General features: G+C 39.4%; 2 protein-coding genes across 9 annotated transcripts in view; one reads left to right on the top strand and one right to left on the bottom strand.

Annotated features, from left to right (window-relative positions):
* Nucleotides 1-2087, top strand: part of fmnl1b (formin-like 1b) — a 23271-nt gene extending 21184 nt beyond the window's left edge. For all 6 annotated transcript variants that reach the window (XM_060871119.1, XM_060871118.1, XM_060871117.1 and 3 more), the window contains exons 21-26: nt 1-41; nt 158-321; nt 454-555; nt 855-956; nt 1240-1354; nt 1724-2087. The exon at nt 1-41 is cut by the window's left edge and continues 89 nt beyond it. In XM_060871119.1, coding sequence (XP_060727102.1) covers nt 1-41; nt 158-321; nt 454-555; nt 855-956; nt 1240-1354; nt 1724-1824 — 625 coding nt within the window. In that variant the 3' untranslated portion in view covers nt 1825-2087. The remainder of the gene's footprint in view (nt 42-157; nt 322-453; nt 556-854; nt 957-1239; nt 1355-1723) is intronic.
* A 2119-nt stretch (nt 2088-4206) lies between these two features.
* The window catches only part of LOC132846402 (SRC kinase signaling inhibitor 1-like), a 46706-nt gene continuing 26403 nt past the window's right edge, over nt 4207-24509 (bottom strand). For 2 of the 3 annotated variants that reach the window (XM_060871112.1, XM_060871114.1), the window contains 13 exons: nt 23239-23940; nt 22916-22995; nt 22622-22662; nt 20218-20378; nt 19942-20117; nt 19170-19300; nt 18887-19034; nt 18495-18682; nt 18036-18271; nt 16572-16860; nt 15851-15993; nt 14816-15001; nt 4207-12433 (listed from right to left, as the gene is read on the bottom strand). In XM_060871112.1, coding sequence (XP_060727095.1) covers nt 12299-12433; nt 14816-15001; nt 15851-15993; nt 16572-16860; nt 18036-18271; nt 18495-18682; nt 18887-19034; nt 19170-19300; nt 19942-20117; nt 20218-20378; nt 22622-22662; nt 22916-22995; nt 23239-23940 — 2616 coding nt within the window. In that variant the 3' untranslated portion in view covers nt 4207-12298. The remainder of the gene's footprint in view (nt 12434-14815; nt 15002-15850; nt 15994-16571; nt 16861-18035; nt 18272-18494; nt 18683-18886; nt 19035-19169; nt 19301-19941; nt 20118-20217; nt 20379-22621; nt 22663-22915; nt 22996-23238; nt 23941-24509) is intronic. The other variant, XM_060871113.1, reaches the window with a different exon arrangement.

The raw sequence follows: 24509 nt of genomic DNA, 5'->3' as shown, positions 1-24509 counted from the left end.
CTTTCATACTGAGCTGCACTTCATGGACAAAGCAGCAATGGGTGAGCCAAGACACACACACACACACACACACACACACACACACATATATATATATAGAGATAGTGACACCACTTAAATGTCTTTTTTTAATCTGCTCCTCTTCCTGTTCTCTCAGTCTCACTGGACAGCATTTTATTAGACGTTCGTGCACTCGAGAAAGGAATGGAAGTGACTCAGAAGGAGTTTGAGGAACAGAAAGACAATTCGATCCTGAAGGACTTCCTGTCCAACAACAGCAGTCTGATGGATGCCGTGGTTAAAGACGCAAAAACCGCCCAGGTGTGAATGTCTGTTATGGTTTTAGAACAAATCGTTTTTACTTTAAATAATAAAATGGACAATAACACACAACAGAACACCAACATCTCTCTCTCTCTCTCTCTCTCTCTCTCTCTCTCTCTCTCTCTATAGGAGGTGTATGAATCAGTGGTGGAGTATTTTGGGGAAAATCCCAAAACCACTCCCCCTTCTATGTTCTTCCTCATATTCATTAGGTTCATTAAAGCTTATAAGGTAACTTAGCTAGCATCAAAAACTGTTTAATGCCATCATTAAACTGTCATTTGTGGTAAATACAGCACTACATTCACAACAATGTTTCAGCACTTGTGTAAAAAATGATTTAGGAAGCGATATGTGTGTAACGGTGCATGATGGGCAATTTGCATATTCATGCATATTCATTAGTTTTTACATTACTAATGCAGCTAAACATGTAAAGATGTTTCACATATTTTGCTCCATTCACTGAATTATCATTCAGCTGCGACGTCATGGTTAGGTTACCATGCCGAATTTACTTCTCTCCCTAGACGGCTGAACAGGAGAACCAGCAGAGGAAGAGAGACAGAGTCGTCGGAGGCGACCCGAGCAAAGGAGCGGCCATGCTGAAGGATGAGAAAATTGGAAGCAAGGTACAGATCAGAGAGCAGGCTTAAAGAGAGATGATCGAGCTTAAAAAGGAGGAAAGAAAGAAAGCGAGTGTAAAGATCTACCTAAAGAAAAAGAAATCAGTTTGATAGAAAAGCTGCTATAGGACCAACATGACATTTAAATTGAGAATCGTGAACCTTTCGCCGATGTTCAGGGTGTTTTTAAATATCCAGCATTAAATTTATATTTTCCCACTAAAACAGAGAAACGTCCAGAGACCAGAGCAAACCTGTCAATAAACATTTCTTTCTTGCTGCCCGGCAGGTGCCCACAATGCCGCGCTTGGTGCAGGTTGACCTGATAGCGGAGTTGAAGCGAAGACAGGTGTCCCCTCTGATGCGTGAGGGTGAGGACGGCACCATTGAGGACATCATCACAGGTCAGCTTTGATTTAGCATTCGCATCTGATTTATTTTTTACTATTCATGAACCTGTCTTTATGATCTGTCCTTTTTTTTGTTGTTCTTTTTTCTTAAGATTCACTTGTTCTGCTTTCTCTGTCTCTTCACTCTACCGCTTAGCTTTGAAAGCTGTTCCTTTCACGGCTCGTTCAGGGAAACGCTCATCCCGGCTGCTTTCTGACTCCAACTTCAATGACTTGAGTCCTCCATAGACTTCTTTCTCTGTTTCTGTCTTTCTCTGGTAGTGATTTTACTTTTTTTTTGTTCTTTCACCTGGCAGTGTTACAATTCTGCAGTGATTTTGTGCATCTCTCTCTCTCTGTCTCTCTCTGTGTGTGTGTGTACAGGTCTGAGAAGTCAGCCCTACATAAGAGCTGATGGAGCAAGACTCAGCTACAAATGGAAACCAGCACAGAAGCTACAAGTGTCTTCAGATATCTCTCTTTAACACACACACACACACATACAGGCATGCACAAAAAAACACGGTCTAACTGTACCAACATGTACCAAGATTTGTCGAATGCATTGCATTGCATTTATAATTCTGACTCTCGCATGAACAGGATTTTGCATTGTGATCATCGCGTTTGAATTTTGATCGTGACGAACATTAATGCTTCAAGATACTTTAACTAACATTTGCTTATAGTGGGGAATTGTTGCTTTATGTACATGTAACCTTATTAATCAATAAATGGCATCCAATTACATAGAGATGGGCTCCAGTGATTCGGATAATTAAGCGTTAACATTCTTATGACATTTTAATAATACACGGTAATAACAATACAGCCGTGCGGTCTTTGTCATAACAACACGGTTATCATGTGGTAATTACATTGCAGCAAACACAAAATTATACCAATAATAACTGTAATATGCACAGAACATGAAGAGAAACTTCACCCTGACCCCTGCAGCTGCAAATAAAAACGAATGAATCACTTAGTGCATGTAAGTCTTTCAAATAACAGCAATAACAACAGCAAGAATCTCTGTTTATTGCTCAACAATACACCAAAAAAAAAAAACCTGGAATGATTGACAGCTGTGTTGCTGTTCTGGAAGTCCCGCCCCTTTTCATGAAATAACATGTATCAGTGTGTGTTTAAGTTGTTTATAATTTACTTAAACGTTGTTTAATAAATAAATAAATACAACTAAATAAATTAATAATTAAAACAAGTGATATGACATGTGACCTAAACATTACACGGTATTATATCTTTTATATTATTATTATTATTATAAATGACACATTTCTACTCTTATTTACTGAATTAACAATTTATAATTTTGGATATATTTTGTATTTTTTACTAGATTTGGATGAACGTGATTTACGTTTTACGTTGTTTTTTTATTTATTATTTTTAATGTAAAAATGATTTATGGATTGATTGACATGTGAGGTCAAAGGTTAAATGCTATATGATGTATGACAACAGAATGTTAGTCAAATGATAATAGAGAGTGCGGTTTAAGACGCACGTTTTCTAACTTTACAACTTTTCGTTCCACTTTGTTTTTGTAAGGCATTATGTAAATGTTTTTGTAAGACATTATGTAGATGTTTTTGAACGACAAACATGGAGTTGAGAGCCAGGCACAATCCCAACGGTCTGCAGATGAAGATGTTAAAGTTTGTTACATCAAACCAGGAAACCGTGAGTAAAACAGGGAATTACTCAAAGCTGGGTCGCTGCACTCATGCAACGTTTTGACCGGTTTGAGTCACCGAATTTAAAACAAGTTGTTCATTTTTATTTGCAGCAAAATAGAGACAGAATAATGGAACAATAAATCGACTACAATGCCTGAAGGGCATATCGATAACATTATCCAAATGATCATGAGTCATATATGAGTCAAATGAGTCAAATGACTCATGATCATTTGACACATGAATGATTCATATGATCATGAGTTGATCATGAGTCAAATGATCATGAGTCAATCATGAGTCAAATGATCATGAGTCAATTATGAGTCAAATGATCATGAGTCAATCATGAGTCAAATGATCATGAGTTAATCATGAGTCAAATGATCATGAGTCATTCATAAGTCAAATGATCCAAATGATCGGGTCAGTCATGAGTCAAATGATCATGAGTCAAATGATCATGAGTCAATTATGAGTCAATCATGAGTCAAATGATAAGGTGATTTAGTACTTAGTACTTTATTATGATTCGTCCCTCAAAAGTTCATGGAAATCATTTAAGATGAAAAAAGGTTTTTATTTAGAGTATGTGTTAAGACAAAGGACAATGTATTGCAAAGACATACTAAATTATGTCTGTGGCTTATATTGATAAATGCATAATACTGCATTCTATATTGGACATATCAGTGCTTTGTGTATGTCTAAAATGTTGTATGACTTTGAAACACACACACACACACACACACACACACACACACACACACACGGTTTATTCACTGTAGCATCAGAGACCTTCTCTTGTATGACAGGATTGTAAATGTCATCTGGTACTCGTCTGCTGGTTTCTCCCTCAGCTCATTTGCTTCAAGCATTTGATGCCTTGAGTTGCTTTTCTGCTCACCACGGCAACAGCCAAGCAGTTTACCTCTGCCCTCCTCATCAACATGGTGTGTTTACTCACAGGAAATGTATGCATTGTGATTCCGCCACATGATGGCAGCAATGAGCATGAATGTAAAGATGCTCCTAATAAAGTGGTGTGTATACTGTAGTTAAAGGAGTAAACCAGGACCAAATTATGGACTGTGATTTACATAATACTTCTAGAGTCTAAATAAATAAAGAAAATAAATAAAGAGATAAAGATTCAGACCGTAGTACAAGATTTGAACACTTTAATACTCACAAAAACACAACAGTAATATACAAAACCAACAGTCTCTGGTACATAAGTAAGTTTCATAATTTCCCCCCACACAACCCCACAAGAGCAGCATTATAATTTCTCCATACAGCTGTTATTCATATCGGTTGGAAATATGCATTCAGTCTTTATTGTTCTAATCACAGTTTTGAACAATAGTTTTTGTTACGAGGTTTACAGACGACAGTAAAGCGTGTGAGCCAGATCGACTCCCGACACGTACGTGATATGATACTATCTTTTAACAAAAAAATATGTTTTGTATGTGTTTTTTTTTATACAGAATTCATTTCTATTTTACACTCAAAAACAGTGTACAGAGTTGCTTCTGCATGCAGACTTCAAGTACATGCAGTTTCGCCAACGTGGACTCACGAAAGCAAAATTCGCAAGAATTCGCTCGAGCGAGTGGGTGGAAATCATCCTCCAAATGAAATGTGTCTCAATTGCTCTCGCTCGTTAGGAATCTTACGAATTTTGCATGAGCCTGGATTGTTTTCTCACTAACATCTTGTTATTAACGTTTAAAAAAAAATTTACATACAAAGTCACTAAATTAGTACACTGGAATAACACAGAATATGTACATTTAAGGATTTTCTACACTTTTTGTTTCACGCTCATTCGGAGACCCCTATGTGTGCTTTCTCAGCAGACAAGCAGATTGAAGAGCCAAGAGATCTGTGCTTCTGTAATATGCTTCACTGCCCAAGAATTAAAAGTGCGACACGTATAAAAGAGGGAATTTTGTTTAATGCCAGCGGCCATCTTTTCAGGGCTGAATCAAACTGGCTCGGTGTCTGAGTCGAGAGTTTTGTAAAAATCCTCTTCAGCAGGGCTAGCAGCAATGACTAAAAGTCCACTGCAGTTATACCATCATTTAGTAAGATATTTTACAAACTCTAAGACGCAGAACAATGTGTATTTCTCTTGCGTTTAATTGATTTACAGTAGCTCCACTCCTAGATTAATATCAGGACTGTAGCATTGGCTGAACTCTAGCGAAACTAACATGACAAAAAACAAATGAGTTGGTGACACTAACAGGAAAAAAGTAACGGCAACTCTAATGGGACAAAAACAACACCACGTATTTAAATACGGCAACATTAAAAGGTCAAACGGTAACAGGACCGCAGACCTAAATGGAGGAAAAACAATACAGACCATAAGTACAGCAATGCTACGGAGACAAACAGTAATATGGCAGCAAAGCTAACAGGAAAAAAGTGCAGAAACAGTAACAACACAAAAATTAACAGGGTGTCAACACTTTTGGGAGTCTTAACTATGGCAACAAGGATGAGGGTGGCATTACGAATAGAAGGGAAAAACCAACACAGCTCTTTGACAACGGTAACCCTAAGAGGACAAAAACTATGGCAGAAGTCAAAACTATTGGGACAGGTTAAGGGGAGAAAACTACTGGGGTGGCAAAAGGAACAGGTCAGCAAAACTATAATGGGATAAAAAAACAATACAGCCCTTAATTACGGCAACACCAACGGGATTAAAAAAACAAAAAAGAAAAATAAATACTGCCCTTAAAAATGACAACACAAAAATTCATTGTAATGGAACAAAAACCATATAATCGTGAAGTATAGCTACAATAATGGGACGTGAAACTTTGTAGACTACAAGAGTAAAGGAATATCCAATAAAAACAACAGAAAAGGCAGGCGGAGCTTTCGTTGTGCGCCTTATAGTGTGTAAAATACGTGTAGAATCACGTCTAAAACAGCTCTGATTGTCTTTAACGGGTTTACAGATAAAACACCTAAATCTTGTGGGGGTTTAAAAAAAAAATAATAATAATAATTATTCAAAACTGGAAAGAGTTCCAATTAATAATGAATTAATATGTAACATTTATCCGTTAAAAAAAATAGTTATGCTTACTGATTTTAAAAAGATAAGTGAAATGACTATTAAAAAAAGTGGGTTTTCTCACTATCACTCTTGTGCATTCGATTAATATTTTAGAATAAACTCTTTCTCTTTCTCTCTATCTATCTATATATAGATATACAACTCTAATTGAATATAGCATGTTAGCTTTCTGTCACACAAAATTAGCACACCTCGCTCGACAGCTTAGCATTTTTTTGTTTTGTTTTTTCCAGATTTCTCTGTGTACTCATTCCTTCTGAAATACAAAAATACAAAAGATTCTAATCATACAAACACTATATAGGAGTATTTCCTAAACACAATTTTGGTAATAAATACATCTAAATTTGTCACAGTTATCACAGTTGGTTGCTAATTTCGTATATGCGTTTCGTGGATAGTGAGGTCTCTTCGAAAGTGCTATGTAATTTGTTAGGTTTCTGTTTGTTTAGAGGTGTTTATGGTGTGGTGAACAATCCAATTTGTACAATTTTTGACTTTTTTTTTTCTTTTTTTTTAGTTGTGCACTGATGCTACAAGACTAAACTAGAAGTCAATAGAAGTCCAGTTAATAAATATTAATAAAATAACTACCTGGTGGTCAAGTTTTAAGTTATTGATGGTTTAAAGCACAACATCCATGCCCTGCCTACAAAGTGTAATTCGGGATTTATATTGGAAGCCTGAAAGATTTTATACAACTGGATTGTGAATCGGTCAGAAAGTTCATTCATTCATTCATCTTCTACCGCTTATCCGAACTACCTCGGGTCACGGGGAGCCTGTGCCTATCTCAGGCGTTATCGGGCATCAAGGCAGGATACACCCTGGACGGCGTGCCAACCCATCGCAGGGCACACACACACACTCTCATTCACTCACGCAATCACACACTACGGACAATTTTCCAGAGATGCCAATCAACCTACCATGCATGTCTTTGGACCGAGGGAGGAAACCGGAGTACCCGGAGGAAACCCCCGAGGCACGGGGAGAACATGCAAACTCCACACACACAAGGCGGAGGTGGGAATCGAACCCCCAACCCTGGAGGTGTGAGGCCAACGTGCTAACCACTAAGCCACCGTGCTCCCCAGTCAGAAAGTTGTTAAATCATTTTCTACAGCAGCAATTCTCCTAAATTACTGCCGATTTTCCGCAAATCTTCTGCAAGACCTTTCATGTGTTTGCAGTTTCAACAGTTCAAAAACATAAGAAGATAAATCGCAAATTTCAAAGTCAGAAAATCTAAAATCTGAACAGTGACTGATTAAGGTGATACTTCTAATAGATCATAGTTTCTATAGTAACAACTTGTGCAGAGACTTGTTTAGTAGACATTTAACAAACTGGCTGTAAGGAGATTTTTATTTGACCTTTTTTTTTTTTTTTTAGCGTGTTGCAAAAACTTGTACGCTTCAGGAAAATCTTCAGGGCAGAGAAGGTTGTGCTTTCCGGTTCCTCTGTAACATGATAAACTGTTTGTTAAATTGTAGTTGGTAACTTGAGAGTTTATAGCTTTCTATAGCGTAACTGACTTAGTGTAGATGTTCCACAGTTACATCATAGAAAAGTACAGTAACTAAGGACATTAGTTACAAAAAAGGACAACTAAGAACAAAGGAAATCCATCAACTTCCAGGTGGTGACATTATTATTATTGTTGTTGTTGTTGTTGTTGTTTCTATAACATGTTTTTTATTACTAAAGATAGCTTATTAACGTCAAATCAAGTACAGGAAGAGCCTAATATTTATTTTTTTGAAAAAGTTAAAGGGGTGAGAGACTATTAGTGAAGCTTAGATATTTTATTAGTTATATTATGTTAGCTATAGACTTGCAGCTCCAGAGCAAAACTAAAGAAATTGAATTAAAAAAAAAAACACAGCATTTTGTTAAATCTTTTTGCTTTTATGAAGTGCAGTTTTTTTGATCCCAATACATGAATTTACATTTGCTCACCGCACACCTGCATATGGGCTGCAGATTAAATACCCCGTGGTGCTGATGTTGATGTTATTTACCTGTACATACAGTGATACATTATTACATTTAATTACTCTAACTTACCCTAATGTATTATAACATGTTCAAGCCTGACGTTCAGTTTCCTACTCAGGGTCCGGTGCATGCGTCGTCCTCGCAGTTCACCTTCATGGTATAATCACCTTGGATAGGATCAGATCTCAGGGGAGGACAGAGCGAAGGACAGAGATTGGCTGAAATTAATGGCAACATGCCAGTAAGGAGAAAAAGAGGCTGTGATTGGCTAGAAAGGGAAACGGGAATTGACTTGCAAAAAGGGTTATGCCTCAGGAAACAAAAAGTGCAAATCTGTTTATTAGATCTAGTAGGATAGGTTTGAAAAAAGTTTCAATTTATTTGAAAAAGAATAGGCCTTAATCAGAATTTTATTTCCTTTCTTCAGGGCATGAAACACAGCATTCGGTTATGCCTGATGCATGCCAAATAATCATTTTTTTAAAGCAATGACAGAATGCGAATTAGCCAGTGGAGAGAATTGCAAGCATGAAGCAAGCAAACAAGCAAGTAAGGAGAGGTGATTGAGGGTGGAAAAAAGAGAAGACACAAAACTGTTAATTGGATGGCTAAAATTGTAAAAACAAACAAAACAACCCTATTAAAAAACAAAAAAAATATCTGTCGCATACAAACAGTGTTGGAGGACTTCCTGCTGTACAGCTGGACACTGGTGAAAAGTTTGGACACGCCCTTTTACTTTTACTATTCATTTCACTATCAAAGTACAATATGGTGTGGAATTATGCTGTGACCCAAAAAAAAAGGAGCTGAATAAATAGAAATCTTTGGGATACTTTAATAAGACATCAGTTTTACACAATTTTCCACTTACCTCAAAAACAGTGTTCGGATTCTACACTGTTTCAAATGATTTGCATTACAGCTTTGAGGCTAACGTTGCAGCAAACGTTCTACAAGTTTAACTGCAATGTTACTCACTTACACACAGACCTTGTTATTCAGTTTGGTTTTGTTCGGTGACTTATAAAATTATTTGCTATTTACACTGAAAGAATTTATGTATTAAGCTGCAAGTGTAAGGAACGAGTAAGTAGATTAATGAAAGTTTGGCCCCACCTACTGCACCAGTCTTGCGGTTGAAAAGCAGTAAAATAGCTGACTATTACCTTCTAGCCCTAATCAACCAATCAGCTTTCAGCAGGTAATTCACCAGTTAACATTGAACTGCAATGAAGAAGCACGATCATCTACAGTTTCTTTATTATCCTATGGAAATTGTCCATGAAGCCCATGAAGATTTAAGCAGTGCAGCAATCAGCTATGGAACAATTTCAGGTCAGACGTCTAATATGTGTTCTCTGCGTTAGCCTATGTTTTGTAGCAAACGTCCCTTTAACTTTTGTTTAAAAAGGATTTAAGCCTGGATTTACACACTACAGTACGTGTGTTACCTCATGCTAGCCTTGTGATTTTAGCCTGCCTCTGAGGAACTTCTCCCACAGCACCAAAACAAACAATGTTGGCTTGAGCTATTGCAATTTTCAACTCTGATTATTAAGCATTATTTAATTAATATGTTCTTCTACCAGAACCTTTTGTTCAGTGACATCAAAAAGAGCAGATCTCTGCTAAGCAAAAAAACTTCAGCACAATCACTTGGCATAAATCATGAACACACACGCTGTATAAATTGTAAACATGGCCTGATGGCACCTTCAGATGCTAATCAATGACCTTAGGAGCAATCCATTTGACTTTGATTGAATAAAACATCTCTTCCACAGAAATGGTGGCATATAATTGATGCTTCTGCTTTCTTTAGCCAAAATGGCTCACAGACAGAGGATTAATTAGATTTATTACCAGACTGAGCTTCAGACTCGTATCAAGGCTGTTTTCTGTGAAGAGGCAGCACACAGGGCATGCTAGCATGCCAAATTAGCCTGACCTCTGGCTGGGTACAAAGCAGAAACTGCCTGGCTTCAACCACGTCTCTGACAGATGGTTGGCATCTGAGTCATGCTGTGGTTTCGTCCACGGTGCTCACACCACACACTGCATGGTGACCAGACTGAATGGCTTGCTAAGGTTCAGTGAGTTTTTACAGTTCTTCAGACAGGCTGAATAAAGCTGTCTAAATACAGACTCTAATTCTGATTCTGAACACTAAATCTCTTGGTATCCCTGGCTCCAGCTCAAGGATCGCTTGTGGCTTTATCAGGTCAAAAAAGTGAATACTGTATATGAGCACTTTAGGGGTACGGGTCATCAAGCTTAGAAATTTCATTGACGCATCGATGAAATATTCAGAGATGCAAACAATACTGGAAGGAAGATTGAAAAAATAATCATAGTCTATGTGAGTGGTGTTAGTCAGGTCTCGTGTGAAGCTACTCATCCAAGTAAACCTCAGCCCTGCCCACTTTATTTCTATTGGCTCAAATGATCAAGGCCCAAACCAATCTCAGCCCTGCCCACGCGGTTTCCACTGGCTCCGAAGATCAAGGCTCAAACAAACCTGAGTTCCGCTTTGGTCTATGCTCCAGTTCTGATTGGATCTTACACTCGTGATTGACTTTGTGCTTTTGTAGATGGTAAACATGGACATCCTAATGGTCTCACCTCCTTTCCTACTGTATAATAAAGATTGTCCTGTGTTCATCCGAGGAACATCACTCAATGTTCACACACTCGGTAGTTTACTTTTCTTGACCTAATTCCACATCACCTAGTGGAGAATGTCTTCCCTTTTGAGTCTCCAGACACTTTCTCTCTCATCTTCCTCTGTCGCTATTTCCTCCTTGGATCAGTTACGGGGGATTAACAAGCCTCATTGGACTGCTGTCTGTCAGCTAGCTAGATAAGGTTTTCATGGAGAGCTAATGGTCTCTAATGCACTCACTCTGTTTCCTTCAGTGCTTACTTGTCCTTTCCCACCTCTCTCTCTCTCTCTCTCTCTCTCTCTCTCTCCATTTTCTTTCTTTGGCAATAGCTGATGCACTGTGACTTTGCAAAGCTGCCCTTGCAGATAAGAGTCACTCGAGAGTCTTTGGAGTGCTTCCCTTTTCTCTGCTTCATCTCTGAAGTGCTTTTTCGTTTCCTATTCACCATCTGCTTTCATCTTCTGCTTACATTTGATCAGAAACATTGGATTTATTCAGTTTTAAAACATTCACTATGGTGCGTTTTAGACTTTGGGTTTGTTCTTTCATGTCTTACCTGTTTATGAGTGAAACTGAGGACAATACTGAGCCAGTAAAGACGGATCATGCAGACCTCCTGCGTTTGCCATTTTGCTAAAGTTTAAAATCACTGGTTAGTGTTATGTAACTACGGGCAAGCCAAGATCTGTGAGACAATATATATAACAAATACATTCAGTAAATTACATCAAACTTCTTCTAAGTATACAGTTAGATATATTGTTGGACATCTAAACCATATTAAACACCAAATTTGTCTTGAGGTAAGGGAAAAGGTAAAATGCTATAGTCTATCTTTCTTTTTTTGGAGATCACAGCATAGTAGAAAGAGGTGTCTACAGTCCATAGGGAAAATGACAGAAGGGCAACAACTCTTTAGATGTAGAAAACAGGAAGCCCTGCAGTGCAGTTTGTAATGATGTAAACTGATTAATAACCCTTGGTTAACAGAAGGTAAAGTCCCCCCAGTATGCTCAGTAGACTGCAGCTATACACGAGAGCAGGAAAAAGAAGGAGAAAATAAAAACGAGTGCGTGACATGAGCAAAGTGACCCGACGGCTTTTTTGTAATTTTTTTTATTACGAGGACTTGCTCTGCTGTGACACATTACAGGAAGTTTGTGTGAGCTTGAGGCATAACTTTGGAGCTGTACTGTTTAGTATGAAGATGGAGGAAGCAAAAAAATCCTGAAAGCTCTTAAATGGGGTCTGCTGAATGGTTGAACCCCCTGCAGAGAGGTAGACATCATGCCCATGGTCAAAAAAAAAAGTCTAGCTTCAGACTTGACAGGTGATCATTATTGTGCTTAGCGACTTGTGTGTCGACTTCAAATGTCCTTAAGTGCTAGCAAAAACAGACTAGCACTCAGCTAGCAAGTTTCATCAGTGTACGGTGCTAGCGTAGCAGGCATCAGGTTTTGTCGGAAGCATTAACGCCAGTAGCTGTTTAGAAGTGAAATACCTGCTGCTGGCCTTGCTGCTCGCGCTGCTTCCTGTTTTTCCGCTCCAGACTGCTCTGCTGCAGCTGTTTCAGACGAGACGACGACGACGTCTTAACCGACCCTTGAGGAGTTCCTGCATTCTGGACCAGGAGAAAAAAAAACTATTTAGCACAAAGTCTTGGAAGACTATAAGGAAAAACTAAGAAGTTTAAGATATATAAAGAGCAAGATATAAAAGAAAAAGTTTGACATTTAGCACGTGTGTTTTTTTGTTGTTGTTGTTCTTTTTCTTTCTTTTTTTTTTAAAGACACGATTTCCACTCGCTTTGTTATGACACTTCCAGCAGGGGACTTTGCCGTAACATATTACCCTACAACATGAACAACAGAAAGCACACACTTTGTGTGTCACCGCCCACATGCGAAATGTCTAAACAGCGAAAGTGACACTTGTAAATTACACCAGACAAACAAGAACGCAAGCAAAACACTCTCACACGATCCGTTCAGGCTGAAGCAATTAAATGAAGCCAGAGGTTTAATTTTCGTATTGCTTACCTGAAGGTCGTTGCGTGAGACCCCTTATAAAATGTATGCCAAAATATTATTTTATATAAAGTGTTCTTTCAATGTTGTCGTTCTGTTTGACTCACCATATATGCTGTAATAAGGAATAAAACATTTTGTAGCTTCACAGAAATCTTTTACCAGTAATAATCCAGTCCACAAATTTTTCACGCAAGTAAGCAGTTACTATAGAAAAGATAACGCTTTAAAAACAAGCGATAGCAATTAGTAACCGATAGTTTGAGGTGCTTTCTTTTCACTAATTGGAATCAACAATTCAACTGTACTTCAGTGAAGACTATAGAGATTTGATTTATTTACTTATTTTGAAGACTAGAAATGTTACACATTATGAAATTTGTAATGAACGATGAACAACAATAATGTATAAAGGAGAACATTTGTTGTCACAGCTACTTGATTTTCTGACGCAATTTTCCAGAGTGAGAGGTAAAGAAAGAAGGATAGAAAGAGATATAGAGAAATAGAGGACAAGTTCTTTACACCCATCATACACTGGCAAGGTTTTGAGCCATTTTTACTGAAGTTTTTTAAAAACTAGAGGTTCAAATACACATTGACTGAGACGCAAAGATTTTAACCCAGTTGACAATTTACATGTATAATGTATGTCAGGGTGTTCTGAAAAAGATAATAATCAAACTAGTAATAGAAGCAACATTGAATATATTCCAATTAAAGCACAAGTGTTTAATTTGAAAAAGTGTTAAATTTGTTCACACTGACACTAGAGACTCCTTACAGAAAGTTATTTACAGGTACATGTTTATTAATCTGTTTTAATGATTATGTTGTGTATCTACCATACAAACAATGGTTAATACAGAGTACTATATAAAGAATTGTCTCAAAGTTGCCAGTGAATTCTGTATTCGTCGCTGTCGGGCGGAAACCTCGTATGTCCAAATTTGGTCAATTTCATATTTTTTCACATATCGATGCTATTGTTCAGTCCCCACGTGGGTCTGTTATTTTTACAAGTTATTAACCAATCTAAAGTCTTGAAAATAGCTTGAGCGCAAATCTCATAACTCCATTGGACACTTCAACTGTCCACCTCTTCCTCACTCCGCGGGAGAGCTTCGCGGCATATTTCTGCTCAAGAAGAGTCGCAACGACTCAACACGTCTTCTGAGGTAAATGTCTTCAAAACACTGGGCTCAAGAGAAAAAAAAATCTTGACCCCCGCTAGTTCTGGTGCTCGTCTGAGGACAGGAATTTAGCGCAAGACAATCCACTGCAACGTGGACTAAACCCTGTGCACTGCAGATAAGGTACGGCGTTTTTTTAATTTCCTGAAAAATGACGGTTTTGGAGATACGAGGATTCTGCCAGACAGTGACGATATGATGAAGATCTAAGCAGAAGGAAAACCGGGAGGGTGAATTAACCGGTTACCTCTAACCACAAACTGCTGCATGTCCACTGACCCAAACTGTGATCGCTGCTCTCGGGACTGGTGGACTGTGGGAGCTTGATGGACTTGGCTGTGACGGGCCTTACCAGTGCTGGCTGAAAGATCTGTCGTGTTTGTGTGTGTGTGTGTATGTGTGAGTGTGTGTGAGTAGGTGAGTGAGTGAAAGGAGAAATTGAGATATGACCATATTTGAGATTAAGCTCCTAATTGGCTGCTTTATTTAATTTTTTTGCATAAATACATTGCTCCACTGGTTATTCTTCACATTCTCAGTTGAGACCACAAACACATAATGAGATGATAATTATAGAGTAATGCTTAGGGGGCCATGACAAAAACAATACCACTGTGTGCTTGGAGCAGCAATGCATTAGCATTTGACTGAAATTCAGCATCACTGGAATAATAAATAATTATATATGTAAAAAAAAAACATAAATCATATGAAAACAGGAGTTTTTCACAGCGCACTACCTCAACAAATACTGTAGCACAAATTTCTTCATACATATTCTACCTCAAGCTCTGCCATGATCTTCTCCTCCTCATCCTCATCCTCTTTCATCCCAGAAGCAGAAATAACTGGCGGCGTGGAGGAGGGCCGAGGCCCGTCAGATGCTGAAGGTCGTCTGAGTTTAACAGGTTGTGTTTGAGACTGGACTAGTGAATCTGACTCCTCACAGTTTTCGTTCTTTTCCGGTTTCTGTAGAAAGCAGACAGTGAAGGAGTGTCTGGAAGTAACCAAATATTAGTCTGTACCAATGGAAAATCTGGTCAAGATTCACTGCCTAGTAATTGTTAGTTAGCTAACTGGAAAGTCTGTTATTGAATTCAGATTGTAAAATGTCACTGAATGAAATTAAAACATCATGTTACTCACTAATTAAGATCTCAAATAAATAAACAGGTCTTAATTTGCATGTGAAATTGGGTAAATTAAACAAAAGTTAGGGGGGCACGGTGGCTTAGTAGTTAGCACGTTCGCCTCACACCTCCAGGGTCGGGGTTCGATTCAAGCCTCCTCCTTGTGTGTGTGGAGTTTGCATGTTCTACCTGTGCCTCGGGGGTTTCCTCCAGGTACTCCGGTTTCCTCCCCCGGTAGGTTGATTGGCATCTCTGGAAAAATTGTCCCTAGTGTGTGATTGCGTGAGTGAATGAGTGTGTGTGTGTGTGCCCTGCGATGGGTTGGCACTCCGTCCAGTGTGCCTTGATGCCCAATGACGCCTGAGATAGGCACAGGCTCCCCGTGACCCGAGGTAGTTTGGATAAGCGGTAGAAGATGAATGAATGATAAATAAATGTTAATTGCACACCACCGATCACTTGGAAGAGTTGTGTGCCAAATGCTGTAAATGTAAATGTAAATGTGTGAACAGTGTCACATGCAAATTAGACAGACTATGCAATATGTAAATGAGTTTAGTTGAATATACTGACTATTCTCTGTGAGTTTGGAGCTGTGCGACAGCAAAGATCGGCATCCCCTGTTCAAAACCGTTCTGTATTTTTTTCAAAGCACCTTATGGATTAAAAAAAACAATCCATTCCTTACATTAACACCCTTGTTAACAATGATGACCTCTCCGCTGCTGTTGGTCGTGAGCCTGTGCCCCGATGGGAAGCTGCGGCGTGGTGGCGGAGGTGGTGGAGACTTGGACGGCTTCTCTGTTCTATACCTTGGAACGGTCAACTCCCCTACGGTCATTCAGTACATACAACGCAAAGACATGCACACAATGTAGACCGGTCTTCAAAATGCAAATATTATAACAATTCAAAGCAAAGAGCAAGTAAGATCTATGGCGAAGAAGTTTTCTGGCATACAACTTGGACAACACACTACATGACCAAACATACAGCTGAGAATGGAACTATATATGATTCATACTTTGAAAAGTTTTGGCAATTTACCAGGTTGCCATATTTGTCATTGCATTATTTAAAGGATTATGGGTTCTTTTGCCAGGAAAACAGAGGACAGGGTCTCTAGCTTGATGACCGTAATAACTCTTGAGGCAAATGTCCATTTTATTTTACCATGTAAATCCTTCAACTGTCAAATTATAATGTTTAAGAGATAAGTGGTAGCTCGGTGGTTAAGGCGTTTGCCTACTGATCATAAGATCGATCAAACCCCAGGACTACCGAGATGCCCCTGAGCAAGGCCATTAACCCAATTGCTCAGTTGTAAGTTTCTCTGGATAAAGGAAAATTCCATAAATTTAAGTGAGTCCAAGATTGGGCTAATTAGAATTACTATAAAATTATTTTACCTGATTCTCTTCTTTGAATGCCATCCTTGCCAGCTGGTTTAGGTGGCGGCTTTCCCGGTTGGTGTTCAGGTGTACAGCTGGGTGTGGAGGATGGTGAGGCAGGCTTGGGTAAAGAAGAGAGCTGTGGTTTTGGGGGAACAGCAGGTTTGGTGATCTGCTTGGCAGCAAAATCCAGATCTGGAATGGCCTTCATCAGCTCTGCTTGTGTCTCCTCCAGGAGACGATTTATGTCCTGGGCACTAAACTGGGTTAAACTTGCCCGCTTTTCTTCCCAATCACGCTCTGCTGCCTAGAAACACATGCACATAAATAATATCATTGTATGTAGATTTAATGTGGGTTATGAGGCCAACTGTGACATGTCATCCCCAAAGCAAGTCTTTGCTCTATCATTTCAGCTGGCTCCTTAACTTTTTGATTCATGAGCTAATCAAGAAGAGTAAGCCCAACTACCCTGTGGAGTAACATCATTTCTGGTGTCCATATCCATGACCTTATTCTTTCAGTCATTACCCACAGCTGGTGAACACAGACGAGGATATGGAATGAAATACTTTGGTAAGCTTCATCCCAAAACGAAGCTACTGCTCCATCACTACAGACCAGTACAATGACACTGGCCCAGTCGGTCTGCCAGTATCTCAGGTGGAGCCTTTTCCCATCATGTGTGAATAGGATTCTAAGATATATAAATCCTTTATGATTCTAATCAGAATATGTGTGTGTCATTGGTCTACTTCATTGGTCCAATATTGGACACCTCTGCTGCTCAGTTCCACCATGAAATTCTGGCAATGAAAACCAGAAATAGTGGTGGCAGCAAGACAGATTCTAGTAAGTCTTTGACCCCTGACACCTCTTTGACCTTCCTATTACATAATCTGGAAGGCTGTACATCCCAGTCACACCCCTCTGTTTTCAATTATAGCATGACCTCAGTAACACTATGGAGCCACTCTCAGGTACCTGTCCTACTTTCCACAAAAATTCTAATTACTGTGAATTGCAAAAAACTCTCACAAACGTGATGTAAGCAACGGTACTAAACATCTTAACTGCGGTGGTATCACTCTTACTCCAGAGTTCTCACAGATCAGTCAAAGGAAAACTTGGTTAAGTCTTTGAGCAGCACACCTAGGCATGACTCTGAGGAGAAGTCTCTGTAAACTCAATCCAGGCAAGGTTCAATAATACTTTGACCTTCCTTTGGGTCCAATTTTGCCCGACAATTTCCTTGGATTCAGCAAGGTGGCCCTACTGGGAATATTAAACCCCAGGGAACTTTAATGTAATGTTACCTGGGGTTTAGTACATCTATTGAATCTTTTCAACTTTCTTGACTTTGCATATACTTAAGATCTGTTTTAATTCTAATCTCAGGTGCTAGCTCAGTCATGAGAGCAAACAATTGCAGAGCAAGCACAGACACCACAACAATAAAGCAATACCAGAAATCTCTGTTACCAGACGGACTTCCACGGACACCCCTTTGTCCGTTTCTCTCCGTGTAGGCAGATCCTCAATGCCACGGCTCTTTAGTGTTCCTGCTGAGGTGCCATCCTGCTCGGGTATGCTGCTGTCCACAACTCCTGTGCTTGCCAGCCAGTTCCCAAGTGTGGTAGTGCCTGCTAAACCTGTAGCACCACTCATACTCGAGCCCAGACTGGTGCCAAGAGCACTAGACAGACTGGAACCAGAGCCTGGAAAGACAGCTGAGTCAATTTACAGGATTGCATAAAGAGTTTACATTGATGTATGTCTGAAGAAACTCTGGGTAAAAAAATTGCAGTAGCACATCACCCAATCCACAGGTTCCAAACCCTGATCCTGTAGCACCCTAAATCCTTCACATATTAGTGGGGTTCTTCAGGACCAGGCTTGAAAAGCTGTGACCTAACCAATTATATAAATGAAATATAGTACCTATGTTAGCAGAGTTTGTTGTCAAGGAGCCTGACAGACCACTAGAGCTTGTTAAATTGCCTGTGAAGTCAGGAAGACTGGTCAGAGAAGGGCTGGTTAAAATGTCCAGATCACAGCTCTTTGTAAAATCTATATCGCTGCAGCTGCTGAAGTCTTCTGGAGTCTTCCATAAGCCTTCGGATACCTGCCTGTGTGCACACATAGAAACTTGGTTGTTTTCAACATTTGCACTAGATTTGTTGTATATATTTGCGTGTGTCCACCATGTTCTGCAGTGTCCTGCATGTATGTGTTACCCTCTTTTAATATTATAAAATTTCTGGATATGTGTGCCTATTGTCCCCCAGCCATGTGCAAATTTTATTTTTTATATGTGTGTGTGTGGGCATTACCTCCTGAGCAATGTGAGTGTGTCTGTCATGTTTCTGCAGCGTTTCAGTAAAGCATCAAGCCTCAGCGGTTCCTCCTTCAGAAACTTCACTGCCTCGACCTCGACTCGCAGCACCACGCGCATTTTACTTTGCAGCGTTGGGAATTGATCTGGACAGATACATACACCCCCACGTAATAAATATAAAGAGAACTATATTTTAAGTCTGTCTGGGTTATGGCTCTGAGCATCATGCTGATGTGTGAATGACTAGTATTTTGTTTGTGTTGTGTCCATGCACTCACTCTTAAGTTTGGTCAGTGTCTCTCCGAGCTTCTCGAGCTCTTGAGTTTTCTGTTCCACTTCCTGTTCTGTTACCAAGCGATGGTTTAACCCCGCCCCTGTCTTCATTTCCTCTACTGAACGTTCCAGGTCACTGGAAGCACAATGCACACATGCATGATAATTAACACAATTCAATGGATTTTTTTGCACTAGCGACAGTCCAATATTCCTGTTACAGCTTTTAACATATGTGTGTTGACTATTTTAATCGCTAGGAATATTTGCTAGTTACAGAACAACAGGCAGCTACAGCTTCAGAGATGGAGTTAAGTAGGTAGGTAGCTAACACTAGTACTTGTGCATAGTAAAAAATGTTTTCAGAAATATATTGTTCAATTAAAACCAAATTTAAAACTAAACCAAAACCAAACTAGCAAAGATTTCCATAGATATGTTATGCAATAGCCATTTATTAAGCAAGCTTGTTATTTTATCGATTCCCTTAAGACAAATAGCCTTGCTTACTATTAAATTAGCGAGTATTAGGCTGTTATACAGTGAAATTACAGTTATAAGAAAGGTTATGGATATCACGTGATCAACATTGAAACTTACTGACCAGACATGTACTCGATTTCAAGCAACTCTACAGTAAGGATTGATCCCCCAGACTTAACTTTAGACAAATAAGTAATGAACGGTTCATAAGAAAGTGATGGAGATTAAGCCAATATTGATATAGTGATGGGAAATACTGGAAATATGCAGGTGTGTTTGTATGTGTTAGCTCACTGTAGCTTCTGTATAATCAGTTCCTCTTCATTGAGATAGCGCAGCCTCTCTTCCTCCACTAGGAGGCGCTGGCGTTGTAGAGGATCTTCTTGCATCCGAGATGCTTCGATCAGGCAGAGACCCAAATCGGCCTCTGCTTGCCTCAGCAAAGTGTGCACCGAGTCCTGATTCTGCATCTGAAAAGAATGCAAAACAATATGAATATGAAACAATATGAATTCACTATTATTAAAGGTCATTGTAGATTTTGCTGGAATTTTCCATCAAACAGCACACCTGTATTTTGCGTAACTGTGAAAGCTGCTTGCGTAGTTCCAGAGTACTCCGTTGCAAGTCGCTAAGATGCAGCTGCATTTGGGAACGAGACATTGTAATCGGCTGAGACATGCCAGTGGGCGGAGGTGGCATCAGGGCCAGAGGAGCCGAGGGAGTCGTGGCTGTTGGGGAGAAGAATCAAGGTCAGGAGACGGCAAGGATGAAGGAAAGCAACTCCAATTTGGTTGCCTGGAAACCTCACTGACTAGGCTTTTTTGGGGAAAAAGGTAGCTAATGTAAATTAGATTGAAAGCTTGAAAGACACATTTGGTCTTGTATCTGAAGTATAAGTGTGGCAAGGGCTCAAATATCACAAATGCTTTGACTAAACTGTAGGCAACATATACAGTACATATAGCAGTAAATATGAAGTTTTGTTTTGTTTTTAAATACAATACCATCATACTACAAATTGGCATAAAAATGAAGGTAACTTTTTCTTTTTTCACACCACTCAAATCAAGGATAAAGATGAACTGTATCAAAGGCTTGCTTCATAACAACACCTCTACAGGGTCCGCACATGCAACACACATCTACAATTTCCTCAAGTAATGTAAAACACACACGGCTTGCATCCAATCCAAGCAACGCCCAGGTCATCAGCGCTATTGCTCTCTTTGGATGAAAGGGAACAGAACATGCCGCTGATGAAACCAGTTTTCTAGGGTTCATTCCAGTGGTCAGGGGTTGCAGCACAAACATTCCAGGATTGTTTGGGTTGAACACGTTTACTTTCACACATATTATAACAGGGTCTTCCAATCTCCAGACTCCATTCCGTAATTATCTACAGCAGTACCAGATATCTCAGTCCGTTTTTCATTTGATCAGTTATGAAAAAACTAATGCAAATGTACTTCGTTTACGATCCTCATTTTAAAGTCAAAAATATCTTGAACACAATAGAAGCTCCGATGGTTGCTCTTACTGCAGGGCAAATCACAGTTTTATATGAATGTATTCAGTCTAAAACGTCATCTACAGTGACAACCTTGCAGTTTCTCGTGTAACACAACAAGCCGAGACTTATTCACTTCAAGAGAAAGATTGCTGGTAAAAGTTTATGGCCGAACAAGAACCAACTCATTTTGCTGACACTAAACATAACTATAAATGCAAATAAAATAAAAAATTCACATTTGTGTGGTCAAGTCAGGCTGACTCACAACATGGGTGGAAATATCTCTAATTATTTTTCCAGTTTGTCTCTAGTCTCAAGTTGCCTGCTACACTTTGCATTTTACATTATTACAGCAGTCTGAAGTTTGTTGTTCTTTGGGATTCAGAAAAAATAGTACTGTTAACTTTTTTCTTTTTTGTCAGTCATTAAGGCGTTAGACTACTGATTTACAAGATTGTAAAAAAGATCGAAACCTAAGACTACTAGTCTGTCACTGCTGGGCATTTGAGCAAGGGCCTTACCCTCGAAATGAGCTAAATATAAGTCGCTTTGGATAAGGGAGGCTGCCAAATGACATGAAGGTAAATGTCTTGAGCCATTTATCTGACTATATTAGCATTACATTCTATTATAGTTAATGGTGCTTGCAAAGCAACATTCTTGTTACCTTGCATACGGATTATTCTTCTTCCGGACAAAACCTCGGCGCGTAACTTGTCCCATAGCTTTTGTCCTAGACCCATGAATGAGGTGTGCTTTGCTGTGCAATGACCCGGCTCATTGAGGAGAGGTGTGCTATGACTTTTATAAGCGATCCAACCAGCGATGTTCTCACAGCGGACGAAAAAGCGTCCAAAAAAGTCTCATAGACTTGAATGGGAAATTCCTAAAATTTCACCCTAGCAACCGAGTGCCGAGATTTGCCACATGCAAGCACCATTCACATTTTCCTCAGGAAATGTACATTCTAGTTTTGTCTATTGTTTTGTCATAACTGATGAAATAAAAAGAGTTTATCAGTGGTGGGTTCGACAGACTTTAGACAAACAGAAGTCGACAACAGCTTCAGTGGAGTGGACTGAAGAAACAGACAAACACAGAAATACCTTTTCCTTTTCTAGACCTGCCAGCTGAAACACAAAATTCAAAATGAAAATCAGCTTGGGTCCTTGTCCTAATGAATGTAGAGTAGGTGATGTCCGGCCTGGTTTATGCCATGTTTGGAACAGGATTAAAGACTGCCTTCAGATTGCATAAATTAAGACATGCAAAGTGAAGCTTTTTCACTTAATTCTATATGATTATAGACCTTGTGTCTTTTTAACAAGCAGAAGCATGGACGGTAGTTTGTAGTGCATTATCAATTCTATACAAATTATTTAACCCACTGTTGACTGATTTCCTGCTACAGACTTATTTGCTTCATTATATATCATATATTTACCCATATGAAGTACTTACTCTCAGGTGCTGAGCAGTCGCTTGCTGTTTCTGCCTTGTCGCTGAAGAAAAGAAAATATTAGTCACACACCTTCTGCTATTAATATCCATTCATATCCAGTCTCTTTATTGCAGTCTTCAGATGTCCTTTATCATATATTAAAAAAACAAGTACATTTGAATCAATTTCTTCACCATGATTCATAAAAATGAATACACACTTTGTCAAATTAAACTTATGTCACTGCAGGTCTATGGCTATGCTTTAGCAATATAGATGATTATGGTGTGAAATATATTTGGAAAATATCTTACGGACTGTCGGGGGCACGGGTAAGGACACTCTGGACCAGACCTGTCAAACTGGCTATCTGTTTCTCCATGGCCTCCATTCGCTCCCTAAAACTCACAAATACTTTACTCAGTTTGTATATATGAATAATTATCCCTTACCGTCTACTAAGTAATATCATTTAAATGTATGTCTTCATACTGTAGAGTAGTTCTGTTGAAAAAAAAAGATCCTAACGAAACGAAATAACAATAGTGAAGGAATATTAAAAGCCATTACCAAGCTCATAGTAGCTAGCTAACACCATTTCTTTCCTAATTAGTCGTTTTGACAAAATGATTCAAACTTGCCTCGTGTCAGTTTCATATCCTGCCAGTGCCACTCCCTCACCACCTGCTCCACCCATCACACACATCTGGTCTAGCAGTGGGCCCCCGACGCGCGCTTTATGACCCTCAACGTACACCGTCCCATCTTTTCGAAAGCCTTGCCTTCCCGGTGATCCCCGACCCGAGTGACCCCTGTACGGCTCCAGCTTCTGTGGTGATGCAGGTGGTAAAGTTCGGAAGCCCATCGGGCCATAAGGCTCGCCATAAAGCGGCCCTCCAGGCCTGTAGAGGGCAGCATCTAGTTCACAATGCAGAGCAGCAGCTGAATATGGACTCAGGGCCCGCAGCGAGCCACGTCGGAAAGCAAGTGACTGGGCTGAAGCCACACCATGGACGAGTGCATACGGATCGGCATACGCCGCCTCGTTCTTTAGGAGCACCACGCTCTTTGATGGTGATGCTGGTGCCTCCTCGTCCGGTCTGACGTCACGTCGCTCCAGGATGGCACTTGGGGAGGGGCAGAAGGCAGGATGGTTGGTGTTCTGGTGCTGGTAAGGGTGGGGCTGAGGGGAAGGGGGTGGACCAGCGTACGACGAAGGCCGGACAGATGCATAAGCAAGGCGGGAGTGTGGGCGGGACGGGGAGGCCGACGGAGAGGACGATGAAGGGTTCAAGCGGCGAGTGGGAGAAGATTCACGCGATGTGTATGCTAGCTCCCTCTGGTGGATGGAGGCGGCAGAGGCAAGAAAATTGCACAATTAAATTTATACATAAATCCACAGGTATATAATCTGTACTCTTGTACTCTGATTTCTTGCGTCTCCTCAGGAGTCTTGTAAACCAATTGAAAACAAGTGGGCAGGGCTGTGTTGTCATTTATACTGATTGATTATTATATACTTACAATATTTGTTATTTTGTCTGTTTTAAAGAAATGAATTGTTTTTTTTTTCATTTTTAAATTAGTTCTCTAAAATACCTTAAAATAACTGATCACAGACACATCAACAAAACAGTGTATCTACAGAAATGTATGTTTGGTTATAGAAACAAATGCATGTCATCAGATGTTTTTATATAACAATCCAATTTTTGGATTGCATAATTTTAATTTAATTTTAAATTCATAGTTTTAATATAAATTTTTATTAAAATGGAATTTTTTTCAAAATAATAACATTTCCCACATTTAAAGAAATTTAACTAGTACTTGAATGTGAACAAAAATGAATTGATTGTTTTTTTATGTGTACTGAATTCTGTGTGAACAGTTGATTCAGATATTTTT

This window comes from Tachysurus vachellii, chromosome 5 (genome assembly GCF_030014155.1).
Source record: "Tachysurus vachellii isolate PV-2020 chromosome 5, HZAU_Pvac_v1, whole genome shotgun sequence".
Classification (NCBI taxonomy): domain Eukaryota; kingdom Metazoa; phylum Chordata; class Actinopteri; order Siluriformes; family Bagridae; genus Tachysurus; species Tachysurus vachellii.
The sequence above is the reverse complement of the archived record's forward strand: the minus strand, read 5'-3'. Positions and strand labels throughout refer to the sequence as shown.